Source organism: Ursus americanus, chromosome 19, assembly GCF_024610735.1.
Source record: "Ursus americanus isolate L20-20 chromosome 19, mUrsAme1.1.p, whole genome shotgun sequence".
NCBI classification, from domain to species: Eukaryota; Metazoa; Chordata; class Mammalia; order Carnivora; family Ursidae; genus Ursus; species Ursus americanus.
In genome coordinates this window covers 26,715,196-26,727,351 of record NC_142145.1, presented here as the reverse complement: position 1 = coordinate 26,727,351, position 12,156 = coordinate 26,715,196, and the positions used below count along the sequence as shown (strand labels likewise).

General features: G+C 39.6%; 1 protein-coding gene across 1 annotated transcript; it reads right to left on the bottom strand.

The window, feature by feature from the left end:
* Positions 1–1,282: 1,282 nt before the first annotated feature.
* Positions 1,283–9,781, bottom strand: ATP5F1A (ATP synthase F1 subunit alpha). Its single transcript, XM_045789991.2, has 12 exons — positions 9,626–9,781; positions 8,049–8,127; positions 6,729–6,898; positions 4,839–5,012; positions 4,584–4,750; positions 4,247–4,395; positions 3,624–3,775; positions 3,291–3,515; positions 2,666–2,773; positions 2,392–2,536; positions 1,649–1,799; positions 1,283–1,511 (listed from the first exon to the last, which is right to left on the bottom strand). Exons 1-12 carry the CDS (start codon positions 9,683–9,685, stop codon positions 1,430–1,432), a joined length of 1,662 nt encoding a protein of 553 aa, XP_045645947.1. The 5' UTR covers positions 9,686–9,781; the 3' UTR covers positions 1,283–1,429.
* Positions 9,782–12,156: the final 2,375 nt, after the last annotated feature.

The following is a 12,156-nucleotide window of genomic DNA, read 5'->3' as shown; positions in this document are numbered from 1 at the left end:
AAATAACTGAATAGAAATAAGCTGCCTTTGGGAAGTAGGAAGGTTTGGGGTAGGCAAGCGAGGGATTTCCATTTTTCATAAAGTCCCATCTTGACTTTTTGTTTCTTTAAATGATATGCCGGCTTAACAATTTAAAAAGAGCCCAGAAAAACCCAGGCACATGAAACTTAAATACACCACAGGTGTTGTGGCAGGTTACATGGGGGCGTCATTTAATAAATGGAGCTAGAAAATTGGATATGAATATGGAAAGATTTCTGACCTCTACACAAAAACGTACTCCAGATGGATTGGGACAATCTTTTGTTAAGTAAACTCTACACCCAAAGTGGGGCTCAAACTCGCAACCCCAATATCAAGTCTCTACAGACTGAGCCTGCCAGGGGCCCCAGTGACAGTCAATCTCTGCGTCAACATGGCTAAACTATGGTAACCAGTTTTTGGCCAAACACCAGTCTAACTGCTGTGAAAGTATGTTTTAGACATGATTAACACTTAAAATACTATGACTAAAAGATCACTTTCCATAACATGGGTAGCTCTCATCCAGTTGAAGGCCTTTAGAGAACCTGAGGTCCACCAAGGAAGAAGGAATTCTGCCTCCAGACACACTCTTCCCTGAGTCTCCAGCCTGCCCACCTGCCCTTTGAAATTTGCCAGCCCCTACAATCTCTCTATATACATCCTATGTGTTGTATTTCGCTCAGAACTCTTAATACCTGGATTAAGCTCTTAGGTAACAAGAGCAAACCTTTAAAACTCTTAGTAAAAATATAGTTATCTTTGTATATTGTAGGGTGAAGATTTCCCAAATAAGACCAAAAATACTAATCATAAAAACTGACCAGCTTGATTACAATTATAAACTGCTACTTATAAAAGGTATAAAAGTTAAACAATACTTAACAATGAAAAGGTATTGACAAATGTTCATAATTCTACCCGCTGATATGTCCTTTCTCAATCTGTCTTAATCTTTCAGACTTCACTTAGCATTTTTTTCATTTCTTTGCGAATTTTAATTGTCTTATCCATTTTTTGGCTACAGTATTTCTTTATATAGATCAGTTTCTCGGCAGAGAAGCCAGTGAGACTCTTCAGCATTACCAAATGTGACCTCTGGCACATATCCAGCTACCTAGCTTATGAACTCTTCTTTAACCAATCACAAAGCAGTCTAGAACCTTACAAAGAGCTCAGCCTTGAATTCTCTAAAAAGCATGCTTACTAATTCAAATTAATTAATTTCAGTTCTTTTAAAAGCAGCACTCAGACCACAGAAAACCGCCAACCAATATGGAACCTTTATTTTTAAGGTCATTTCTGTACATCTGGAGTATGAGAGTAATCCTCTTACAAACGGAACTGATTACTAGAATAAACGACGACGACAAAACCAAACTGGTATTTCATGTGAATCCACAGGAGTTTAAGCTTCAAATCCAGCCAAGAAGTTTGTTACAATCTCTTTCAGCTTCGCATCTGACTGTTCTGAGATCTTTCCATCAGTCCTATTTGGAAATGAAAAGCAGTTCATCAGTTCTGACCTAAACAGAAATCCAATGACTAGCTACAAAATTCAAAAGAATTTTAACAAGACTTTTTATTTTAAAATTTACAAAAAAGAGGCCATCAATTGTGTTCATACCTTATATTGCCCAACAGTGCCTGGTGCTGGCTGATAACATGAGCCAGGAAAGCATGCTCAAACTTTGTGATCTTGCTGGGCTCCAATTTATCAAGATACCCTCTCACACCAGCATAAATAACAGCCACTTGTTCTTCAATAGCCATGGGAGCTGAAAACAAAAAACGCCAAGTAAGTTGCTCAAATAAATAAATAAATGCCACATTAACAAAGAGAAACTTACCTTTTCTAATTATTAATAATAATTATTATTTCTAATTATCTCTACATATCACATACTCTCACTTTCTCTGTGACAAACTCCACATTAATACTCTTTCCCATTTCTCTCCCCGGGAAAGTTTTTTCCTTGTATTTGCAAGCCATAAAGTATAATCTTTGGGCATATTCCACAAGCACTGTTTATCATCTGGAAGCATGTATATGGTTTGAGGTATAAACAATTTGCTGAAACTTTACAGCAAGATAAATAAAAATCTGCCCAATTCCATTCTCTCAAAACCAACGGGGAAAGGGGCGGAGGAAGAGATCTAATAGGTTTTAATTCTTAAAAGAAAACTTTAAGTGTATTTAGTCAAGTTTTCCTGGTTATTCAAATAATGACAGACTGTACTAAAAGTACAACAGGCATCAATCACATTCAAACCACTGTATCTTTAATGAAAGAACACCATGTATTACTCTATGGGCTACTCCCAGGCCCTTACACACAGTACATACACTGGTGAAATGAAAGAACTCACAATACTGTCCTTGCTTCAGCAACTCAGTTAATCGCACACCACGACTCAAGAGTTGCTGAGTGGCAGCATCAAGGTCAGAACCGAACTGGGCAAAAGCAGCAACCTCACGATACTGGGCCAATTCCAGCTTCATGGTACCTGCCACCTGAAGTACGGAAATGGTCAATTCATGAAACAAAAAAATACTTAACCCACTGACAAAAAGCACTATACAAATACGTTATGATTTTAACCTAATGACAGCCCTTCTCTTTGACAAAGTGATGCAAATTACCTGCTTCATGGCCCTGGTTTGGGCAGCAGATCCAACACGGGACACAGACAAACCAACATTAATGGCAGGGCGGATACCTTTGTAGAACAATTCTGTTTCCAAGAAGATCTACAACATACATAGAATGCTAATAAGCTTAAAAAGCAAAAAACAAAACCCAACCACAACTATTTTCAAGATTAAGTAAAAAAACTGAAGCCCAACATCTCCAAGGAAAAATGTTAAGTGTCTTCTCATCATAAAGAGCCCCTCCAATCTTTCCCAGCACATATCAACTTACATACTCTATTGCTAAGATTAAGAGATGTGAGGAGAAAAAACAGGTGATGAATTTCTATTAAAATATATGCAGATGAAGTGATTTGACCTCTGAGATTTGCTTCAAAATTATCTAGGGCGGGGAACAGCGGTGGCTGTAAATGACACAAAAATGAAGTTCACTACACCACAAACTGAAATGGGTGAGAGATACGTGGGGTCATTACACTGTTCTCCGTACTCTTCTACACATTTGACATTTTCCACAGTAAAAGGCATTTAACAAATCAGTTCATCAACCCTAGTTCCAACCAATGCCTTGGAACCATCCAAAGCTTTTACATTTATCTTAATCATAAAGTAATACCTGTCCGTCAGTGATGGAAATGACATTTGTTGGAATGTAAGCAGACACATCACCAGCTTGTGTTTCTATGACTGGTAAAGCAGTCAAGGAACCACCACCAAAAGCATCGTTCATTTTGGCTGCTCTCTCTAGCAGACGAGAGTGTAGGTAGAACACATCACCAGGATAGGCCTCACGACCAGGGGGCCGGCGGAGCAGCAGAGACATCTGACGATAAGCAACAGCCTACAGTACAGGAAAGGGTTATAAAGTTCAGTTACTCAAAGCTCAATTTGTCACCTTCAATTGTGGTGCAAACATACAAACAGATTCTAAAAATATATATCCTTTGACCTGTTTGGATAAGTCATCGTAGATGATCAAAGCATGTTTGCCATTATCTCTAAAATACTCTCCCATGGAACAGCCGGAATAAGGAGCCAGGTACTGAAGGGGAGCAGCATCAGAAGCAGTAGCTGAAACCACAATGGTGTACTTCATGGCATCTGGGAAGAAAATAAATTGTTAAGTTTCACTAGGTTATCAACATTTTGATTTTAGAGACTATTGTAATAAAAATTAAGTGCTTTACTAAGTAATTTATCAAAGTCAGATTAACTAGAGCCAAACAGCACCTATTTTAAAGAAACTGACAAAAACCTTAACATTTATTGTTGTTTTATACTTATTTTACTTATTGAACTACAGTAGTAGAAATTTCAGTTCATTGGGGACTAATTAAAACCAGCCTTCATCAAGTAGAAGCTATTCTAAGGTTAGCAACAATAGGACTCCCAGAGAACAATCAGACTAAAGTTCGTTCTTTCTGACTAAAGTTCGTTCGTTCTTTCTCTCTCTCTTTCTTTTTTAAGTAAACCCTACCCTCGAGGGTTTGAACTCATGACTCCCAACCCCAAGAGTTGCATGCTTTACCGACTGAGCCAGCCAGGCATCCCTGGACTAAAGTTCTTTAATACCTGCATCTGTAAGTCGCTTCACCAACTGGGCAACAGTGGATCTCTTCTGACCAATAGCAACATAGATACAGTACAGCTTCTTCTTTTCATCAGTTCCATCATTGAAACGTTTCTGGTTAATGATTGTGTCAATAGCAATTGATGTTTTGCTTTAAAAAGAGAAGTAAACATAAATCTTAGTAAATACTTCAAAGGATTTCTCAACTTAAATTTCAGTACTACTTCTAATCCTCATCACATTCCACTCTCCCCATATATCCAAAGCATTTACCATTCCAAGCCTAAAAAGTAATCTTTCCACAAGTAAATTTTAGTTAGAATGTTTAACAAGCTTTACCCAGTCTGTCGGTCACCAATAATCAGCTCACGCTGACCACGACCAATTGGCACCAAGCTATCCACAGCCTTAATGCCAGTCTGCATTGGTTCGCGCACAGAGATTCGAGGAATGATCCCAGGGGCTTTCAGGCCAACTCGCCTACGCATCTTGGAACCAATTGGACCCTGTTAAACAATAAAAAGGAGCCCCCAAATCAATCAGTTTTGATGTCTGTTAGAAGCTACAACCACATCTAATAACCGTTAAACGTACCTTTCCATCAATGGCATTACCAAGGGCATCCACAACACGGCCTAAAAGCTCCTCACCAACGGGAACATCCACAATGGCTCCTGTTCTCTTCACAATATCTCCTTCCTTAATTAGTTTATCATTTCCAAACACGACAACCCCAACATTGTCAGGTTCCAAGTTCAGAGACATACCCTACACAAAACACACAATTGAACCCCCATGAAGCCTGAGTAGTACTTCTTCCCATGTCAACACTACAGGATATGAAAACAGCTAGCAAAAAAAAAAAAAAAAAAAGTAGTATTGTACTTTAGATCTGGTTTGCTCAAGTATTTTTACGACAAACAACCTTCTTTGGTCAAGACTTAAAACAGCAACATGTTCCCCTGAATAATCCTAGGACGGCATCATGATGTGCCTAACATGCTCCTTTACCGCATCCTCAAGGAACCAAAGAAGCAAAGAAACTGAACAGGTCAAGCTTTTTTCACGGCATTTCTTTTGTCTATGGCTTTTAAACCAGGTGATCGGTATGAAATAAAGTGATCAACTGGAAATTTTAAGACACAGTTGATTTACATCTTTTTATCTGTGAGTAGTGCCATAAAGTTTAAAAAATTATACTAAGAACTCATCAGGTTAGTAGAAATTGAAATTAAAAGCTACCCAAACAAGGACAAAATGCCATAATGTAACAGTGGTGGGTCATCTCTCATCATTACAACTTTAATTCAAAATGTAAGATTTTTAGGTCCCTAATCATTACTCAGGAAAAAGGCTATTCCAGGAACGGAGTCTGTTCAGTAATTAAAGCTCTGTAGAAGTACTTAGAACAAACAGATGAGTATCATGGAATTTCACTGCAAGTTAACGTTCAATACAAGTCACTAACCACATGTGGCTATTTAAAATTTGAATTAACACCATCTTACAGAAGTCAGAGAACTTACTCTTCTTTCCAATTAACACATCTCTACATATCACCCACTCTTTCTCTGTGAGAACTCCACACTGTACACACTCAATAGCCTTACGTGTAAAATAGTTATCATACTTAAACAGCACAGACATAAAATATTTCCATCACTGCAGGAAGTTCTACTAGACAATACTAGACTCTTAGATCCTAAAAGCTAAAAAGAAACTCAGAGTTCATTTATTTCAGCCTCACCTTTCAAAGCTATGTAACATGTATACACAGAAGATACAAGAGGCTAAATTTTTTGCCAAGGTCTTACAGCTATGGAGAAAATGTTTGGCTCTGTAATTATTCTTCCATATCAAGGCTTTCACCATACCCATCACTAGCCAGAGGACTAAGACTGTCTTTTCCCAGGCGTGCTGAGTGGGTAATCATCCCCCTCCCCCTCCCCTGCCTGGGGTCTACCCAGGTATCATGCTCTGCTTTTCTCAGAAAACCCATGACTCCTACCATTTGTTTTCATCCCACTGGCCAACTAGGCTAAACCTAATAGAAAGTAGACTTCTATCATCGGAGGGCTTCTGATAACTATACCACTAGCTTAACAATAATAGGTCTACTCTTACAAGAAATACAAAGTCAATGACTTTCAACTTTCCACCAGAAATGAATTTAGTTGAAAGTTTGTAATGCTTTTGTATAAGACGATCCTAATGGCTATAAAACAGACTTCTTAGAATTTGGCTGAAGGTTTCCTCAATTTTTTAATTTCAGCACTAGTGGCTACAATTTCTGTATACATCAGTCCCTAAAGTAAAAACCAAAACCCTTAAGTTTATTCTTTTCACAATCTATGATAATGACTAAATACTGAAGAAGTTGAGATTTAAAGTTAAAATACAAAAAACACTAGCACAATCTCTGAATTACTAAATAAATAACTCAGAGACCAAACCTAAAACACCAAATCTCATTTTATAATTTACCTTTAAACCTGAAGAAAACTCTACCATTTCTTCTGCCTGAACATTTCTCAGCCCATGTACACGGGCAATACCATCACCAATGCTTAGGACACGCCCAGTCTCTTCAAGGTCAACAGAGGTATCAGCTCCAAGAATACGCTCTTCAAGGATAGAGGACACTTCGGCAGTGCCTATTGAAAGAAAAATTCCATTGCAAAAATAGCCTTGTCTCAAGATCTTTTTAAAACCCATTTCCCCAACAACATAAAAACTATAATTTTATAATCACAATAACAGAATTATTCTAAAATGTAATATGCATAGTTCTATTCAAAAAAGCTTGATATCTACCACTACTACAAATACAAATCCAAGTGACTGAGAGAAAATTTCACAAGACAAATGTAAACCAGATAAGAAGCTAATCAAATTAAGCAACACCATTATAATAAGAACTTTCGCCTTCTACTCCTTTGGTTTAATTTCTAAGAAATTTCTATCTATGCCGAAATCTTACTTTTTGGCTAAACTCTGCAGGAAGCTTAAAAATGCAATCTGTTGTTTTTTTTTTTTTTTAAGTAGGCCTTATACGCCCAGTATGGAGCCCAACAAGGGGCTTACACTCATGACCCTGAGATGGAGACCCGAGCTGAAATCGAGAGTGGGACACTTAACCGACTCAGCCATCCAGGCACCCCAAAAATGCAATCTATTTTTAAAAGCAACTGTTAACAAAGTATAAATATCTTTCCCTTTAAAGACATGCAAATACTCACTATTCTTCATCTTAGCATGTGGGAGATTTATGTATTCACTTGTTTAATCTTTAGTTCAAAAGCTCCACTCACACATCCCCAAAGGAATTCCCTAACCTACAGCATCTTCCCATGTCACCTCCCCACTTCTCTATTTGCAATGTGCAAATTTATAGGTTGCCACGTATAGATCAGCAGCTATCACCTTCAAAACACATGAAGGTAAAAGTTGTTTACTTTTTTCTAATGTTTTTTAGTAGAGGAAAAATACATCTTTCATATTTCAGAAAGGATACCCACCACCTGAATGTGTACTTTGTTTCCACCCAGGGATATTATATCAGGATAAAAAAAAGCTATAGTATCATGAAAAAAGAAGTATTTCACTAGAACAAGAGAACCTACCAAGGCAGGGCTAAATGGCACATTACAGGCAAAGAATCTGAGATTTGTAGCAACTAAAATTAAGAGAAAAAAATTAACAAATGAAAATTAAAAAAAAGTTACTTAACCTATGTAACTTATTTTTTCCCTTAATGACAAGGCAATAAGTGTGGTGTATGTAGACTTAGAAATAATAACTTACCCGTCTTCTGAAGACGAGTGTTAGAGGCATGGAGGTTCCTTGCAGCAATGAAAGAGGATCCCAAAGCATTTTTGGAGACCTAGTGTATAAACATTTTTAAAAAGTTTATTTAAAAAAAAAAAAAAGCCTATAATAAAACTGGCAAGCTTAAACAAATGTGGGTTTAGTTTGCTCAAATTATCAGTTTGATCACATTATCAGTGAAAATATTAATTATATTCAAAAATTTTGCTTAAAATTGGAAGGCTATTAATCACATGACAAAATAGCTTTTGATATATGCAAAAATGTATTAAGCGCTCCTGGTAACACTAAGTATTTTATAAAAAGCATATTTTAAAAACCAACAGTTACCAATTATCTTTTCCTTTAAAGGCATCAGGTACTATTATTTCATTTTTAGATATATTTCAGCTGAACTGTGGAAATTCTCAGTAAGATAAACTGCTTCCTAAAAGGGGGAAATATCAATACATATCCTATTTTACTTAAAAAACAAACAAACAAAAATTAAATTAGTAAATGTTGGAGTTTTATTAGAAATTAAGTATGGCTTGGACTCTTTTTTTTTTTTTTTGTCTTGACTTCGACAAAGCCTACAGCAATCTGGACCCCTGCTTTCTCCAAGTTGTAACAAAGTGATTGGTCACCGTCAATTCTGAACCTACTACTTTCTATAGGACCGGATGAAAACCGTTAAAAATGTTTTTTGCGAATAGTTGTATTAGAACAGTAAAATAGCCAGTACTGATAGTACGTTTAACATGGAAAAAGTAAGTAAACGCAAGCCTTAACTTCAAGGGCGATAAGGAAGGGCATTGACCTTTACAGGCATTTTCCAACCTATGTTCTACCTTGAGTTCTCAATCACTGTCTGACGATTCCTCAAGTACGAAATCTTAACACATGTCAAAGTACCACTGCACAAAGTCTTCTTTCTGCCTGAGACAATTTAGGCTTCACTGCTGTCACGGTATCGGCCACATGAAATGTACATTTGCACTGTACGGCGTTTCACAATCGTTTCAGTATTCAGCACTGAGATCGCCTACTTAAGTATTCAGAAAAGCACCTTCATTTATTGCTTTCCCCTGAACCGATCTCCGAGCAGAGGTGAAATGCCGGGGCGTGCTGACCTTCATACAATGTCAGGCTTCCCTAGGTCGCTTCAACTAGAGCTACCAACAGTGCTAACCTTCAGCGGGGCAGTCCCGGTGAACCAGGGGGGACAAGCCTCGCCGTTTCAGAGCAGCCGTCGGAGAGCAAGCGCCCCGGCCCTGACCTTCACCCACGGCCCCCTCTCGGACAGCTCTCAACTGAAGTCGTGAACACCCCCTGAGGCCCCATCTCTGGACAGCATCAAGGTCACCACCTCCCCTGCACAGCTCAACACCGTCCCGCACCGATGGCGAGCAACAGGGCCCTTGCGCCGCCGCCCAGCCCAAGGCCGAGCAGCCAGCAGTGCAAGATGGCGGCACCCGTCAGCCCCTCACCCTCCATGCAGCAAGAGCTCTCGAGTCAGCACATTACCAGCCACCTGCCGGGCCACCTCCCTGCCGCCGGTTCCCCGCACTCACCAGCCCTGCCCGCCGAGGAAGGGCGCGGGCTACCGCCGCGGCAACGCGCACGGACAGCATCTTTGCAGGATCTCCTCGGGTTGCTCCTCTGCAGCTGCAGCCTCCGGACCAACAGGGACAAAATGGCTGAGCGGCGAGGAAGGTCAAGGCAGCCGGCCCACCTGACCCGGAAGTACCGCCCCTCGCGTTCACCCACCAGACGCGAATCTGCCTTTTGCGGGAGGGTTGGGGGCGGGGTTACTTTTTTAAAGTATTGTTTTTAGATTTAAACTTAAAAATGAGCGATTAGACCTTTGTCAACTTCGGCCCAGGCTTTCGTTAGAGATTTATTTTGACCTATTGAGTTGACCTTGTGGTTGCCCCTGGCGACCATGTGGGTAGCGGAACCCCCTACGATGCGGTTTTCGGGCCCAGTCAGGGCTGGGGACTGTGTAGGCGTCACCTTGTACTGGGACGCAGCTGGTTTGAAGGTGACAGGAGGCTGATGATGTGGAGTCCGAGATTACAGCTTTTAAAGCCTTGTAGCAAAGTAAACAGTTATCACCGGGGGCTTGCGAAACTGGTTAATCCGTGGATCCCTGGTCCCACCCCCAGACCCTCTTAAAGTCGAAAATTTGGAGCAATCTGAATTTTTGAGAGGCACCCACACCATTCTAGGTGATCCATTACGCACTCAAGTTCGAAAGTCGCAGTTCTTTTAGAGCCTATCTAAATGAAATCTGTATATTGGAACAAATTGTTTAAAAATGGTAACAAACACAAGGAGTTAAAGAAGAGTGGTTGCCAGCTCTACTGAGAATTGTGCAGGATCAGAAGTCTTAGCCGAGACTGGACTAGGATTCAAGGTCTCCTCTACCAACAGCTAGTTTCAGGACAGCAGGGACTATGCTTTTACATTTCGAATAAGTTGGGGACGGTTGAGCCTCCGCCCTGGGCTCAGGTCATGATCCCGGGATCCTGGGATAGAGTCCCACATGGGGCTCCCTGTTCAGTGGGGAGTCTGCTTCTCCCTCTACTCTATCCCCCTGCTGGCCTGCTTGTGATCTCTCTCTCAAATAAATAAAATCTTTAAAAAAAATAAATTTGGAATAAAATGTAAATGATAGGAGTGCCTGGATGGCTCAGTCAGTTAAGCCTCAGCCTTTGGCTGAGGTCAGGATCCCAGATTCCTGGGATGTAGCCCTGTGTCTGGCTCCTTGCTCAGCCGGGAGCCTGCTTCTCCCTCTCCCTCTGCTGCTCCCCCTGCTTGTGCTCTCTCTCGCATGCTCTCTCTCTACCAATAAATAGAATCTTTAAAAAAACAATAAAATAAAATGGAAAGGATGAAGAAAAAACACCTTCCTATACCGACACATCAACATTGGGGCAGAACTTCCCCACCCACACATGCACAGAATCTTTGTGATACTGATTTTTACGATATGCACAGAATTGTTGAGGGGGAGATATGGGGTGTCTTATCTGGTTTACACCCGAAACCTTAATTTGGGTGGGGCATATGAATATCTGGATTAAAAGGGTCATGTCCTAAAATATAGCTTGCAAATGTATGGTCAACAATCTCTTATCTAATACTCAACTCCGTTTTCAAGGTGAGCATCCTTCTCGTCATGGGTAAGAGTAGGCTAACAGAAAAAAAAATGGTTTGTAAAAACAGAAAGGTTGGAGCCGTATTTTGTGAAATTTGTAGTGATGAAAGTGGACAAAGGGCATAAAGATAACTTTTCTCCCATACTCAGGGGCTGTACCAACTTACTTGAAATTTGGTTACTGAGCAGAGACACATTTGACTAAAACAAAACAAAATAAAAAAATAAGCAAGCTATACAATATGGTATTGGCTAGTCAGTAAAATTCTTTTGAAAAAAATTTCATCATTTTAAATATGCATATGACTTAGAAGAAAGATATTTAGTGCTAAGAGTGATCCACGATTTGATATTAAACCACATATATCAGACCATTGAGTACATTGAGTACATGGTCTACCTTTCCTGTGTTTCACAGTATACTAAGGAGGCTGCAGGCAGCAGTGTGGTCTTACTAGCCTTCAAAGATAAATCAAAACAAGAACATTATGGTCAGACTCTAGCTCTACTACCCAGTCTTGGTCAAGTCATTGAATCCGTGTGTGTGTGATTTTTAATGTGAAAATATGTAGAATAGTGTGTTCTTTTATTTTTACAAGGTACTTGTAAGAATGAAACTAAAATAGGAAAACATAGAAAACTATACATTGCTGTCTGTGTAAATATAGAGAACCTCTCATAGTGTTAACCACAGTGATGGAGGGAGAACTTTAGGGAAGGCAAGAAATGAACGAAAAATGGCTGAGTGGCAGTGACAGTGCCAGCAGTTGGATGCTGTCAACTGTTGTTTTTTTTTTTTAAGTTTTATTTATTTAAGTAATCCCTACACCCCAGGAGAGACTTGAACTCATGACCCAGATCAAAAATCCCACTGTTCTGATGGAGCTAGCCAGGTGTCCCAACTGTCAACTATTTTAAAACAGTCTCCAGCACATGTAGCTC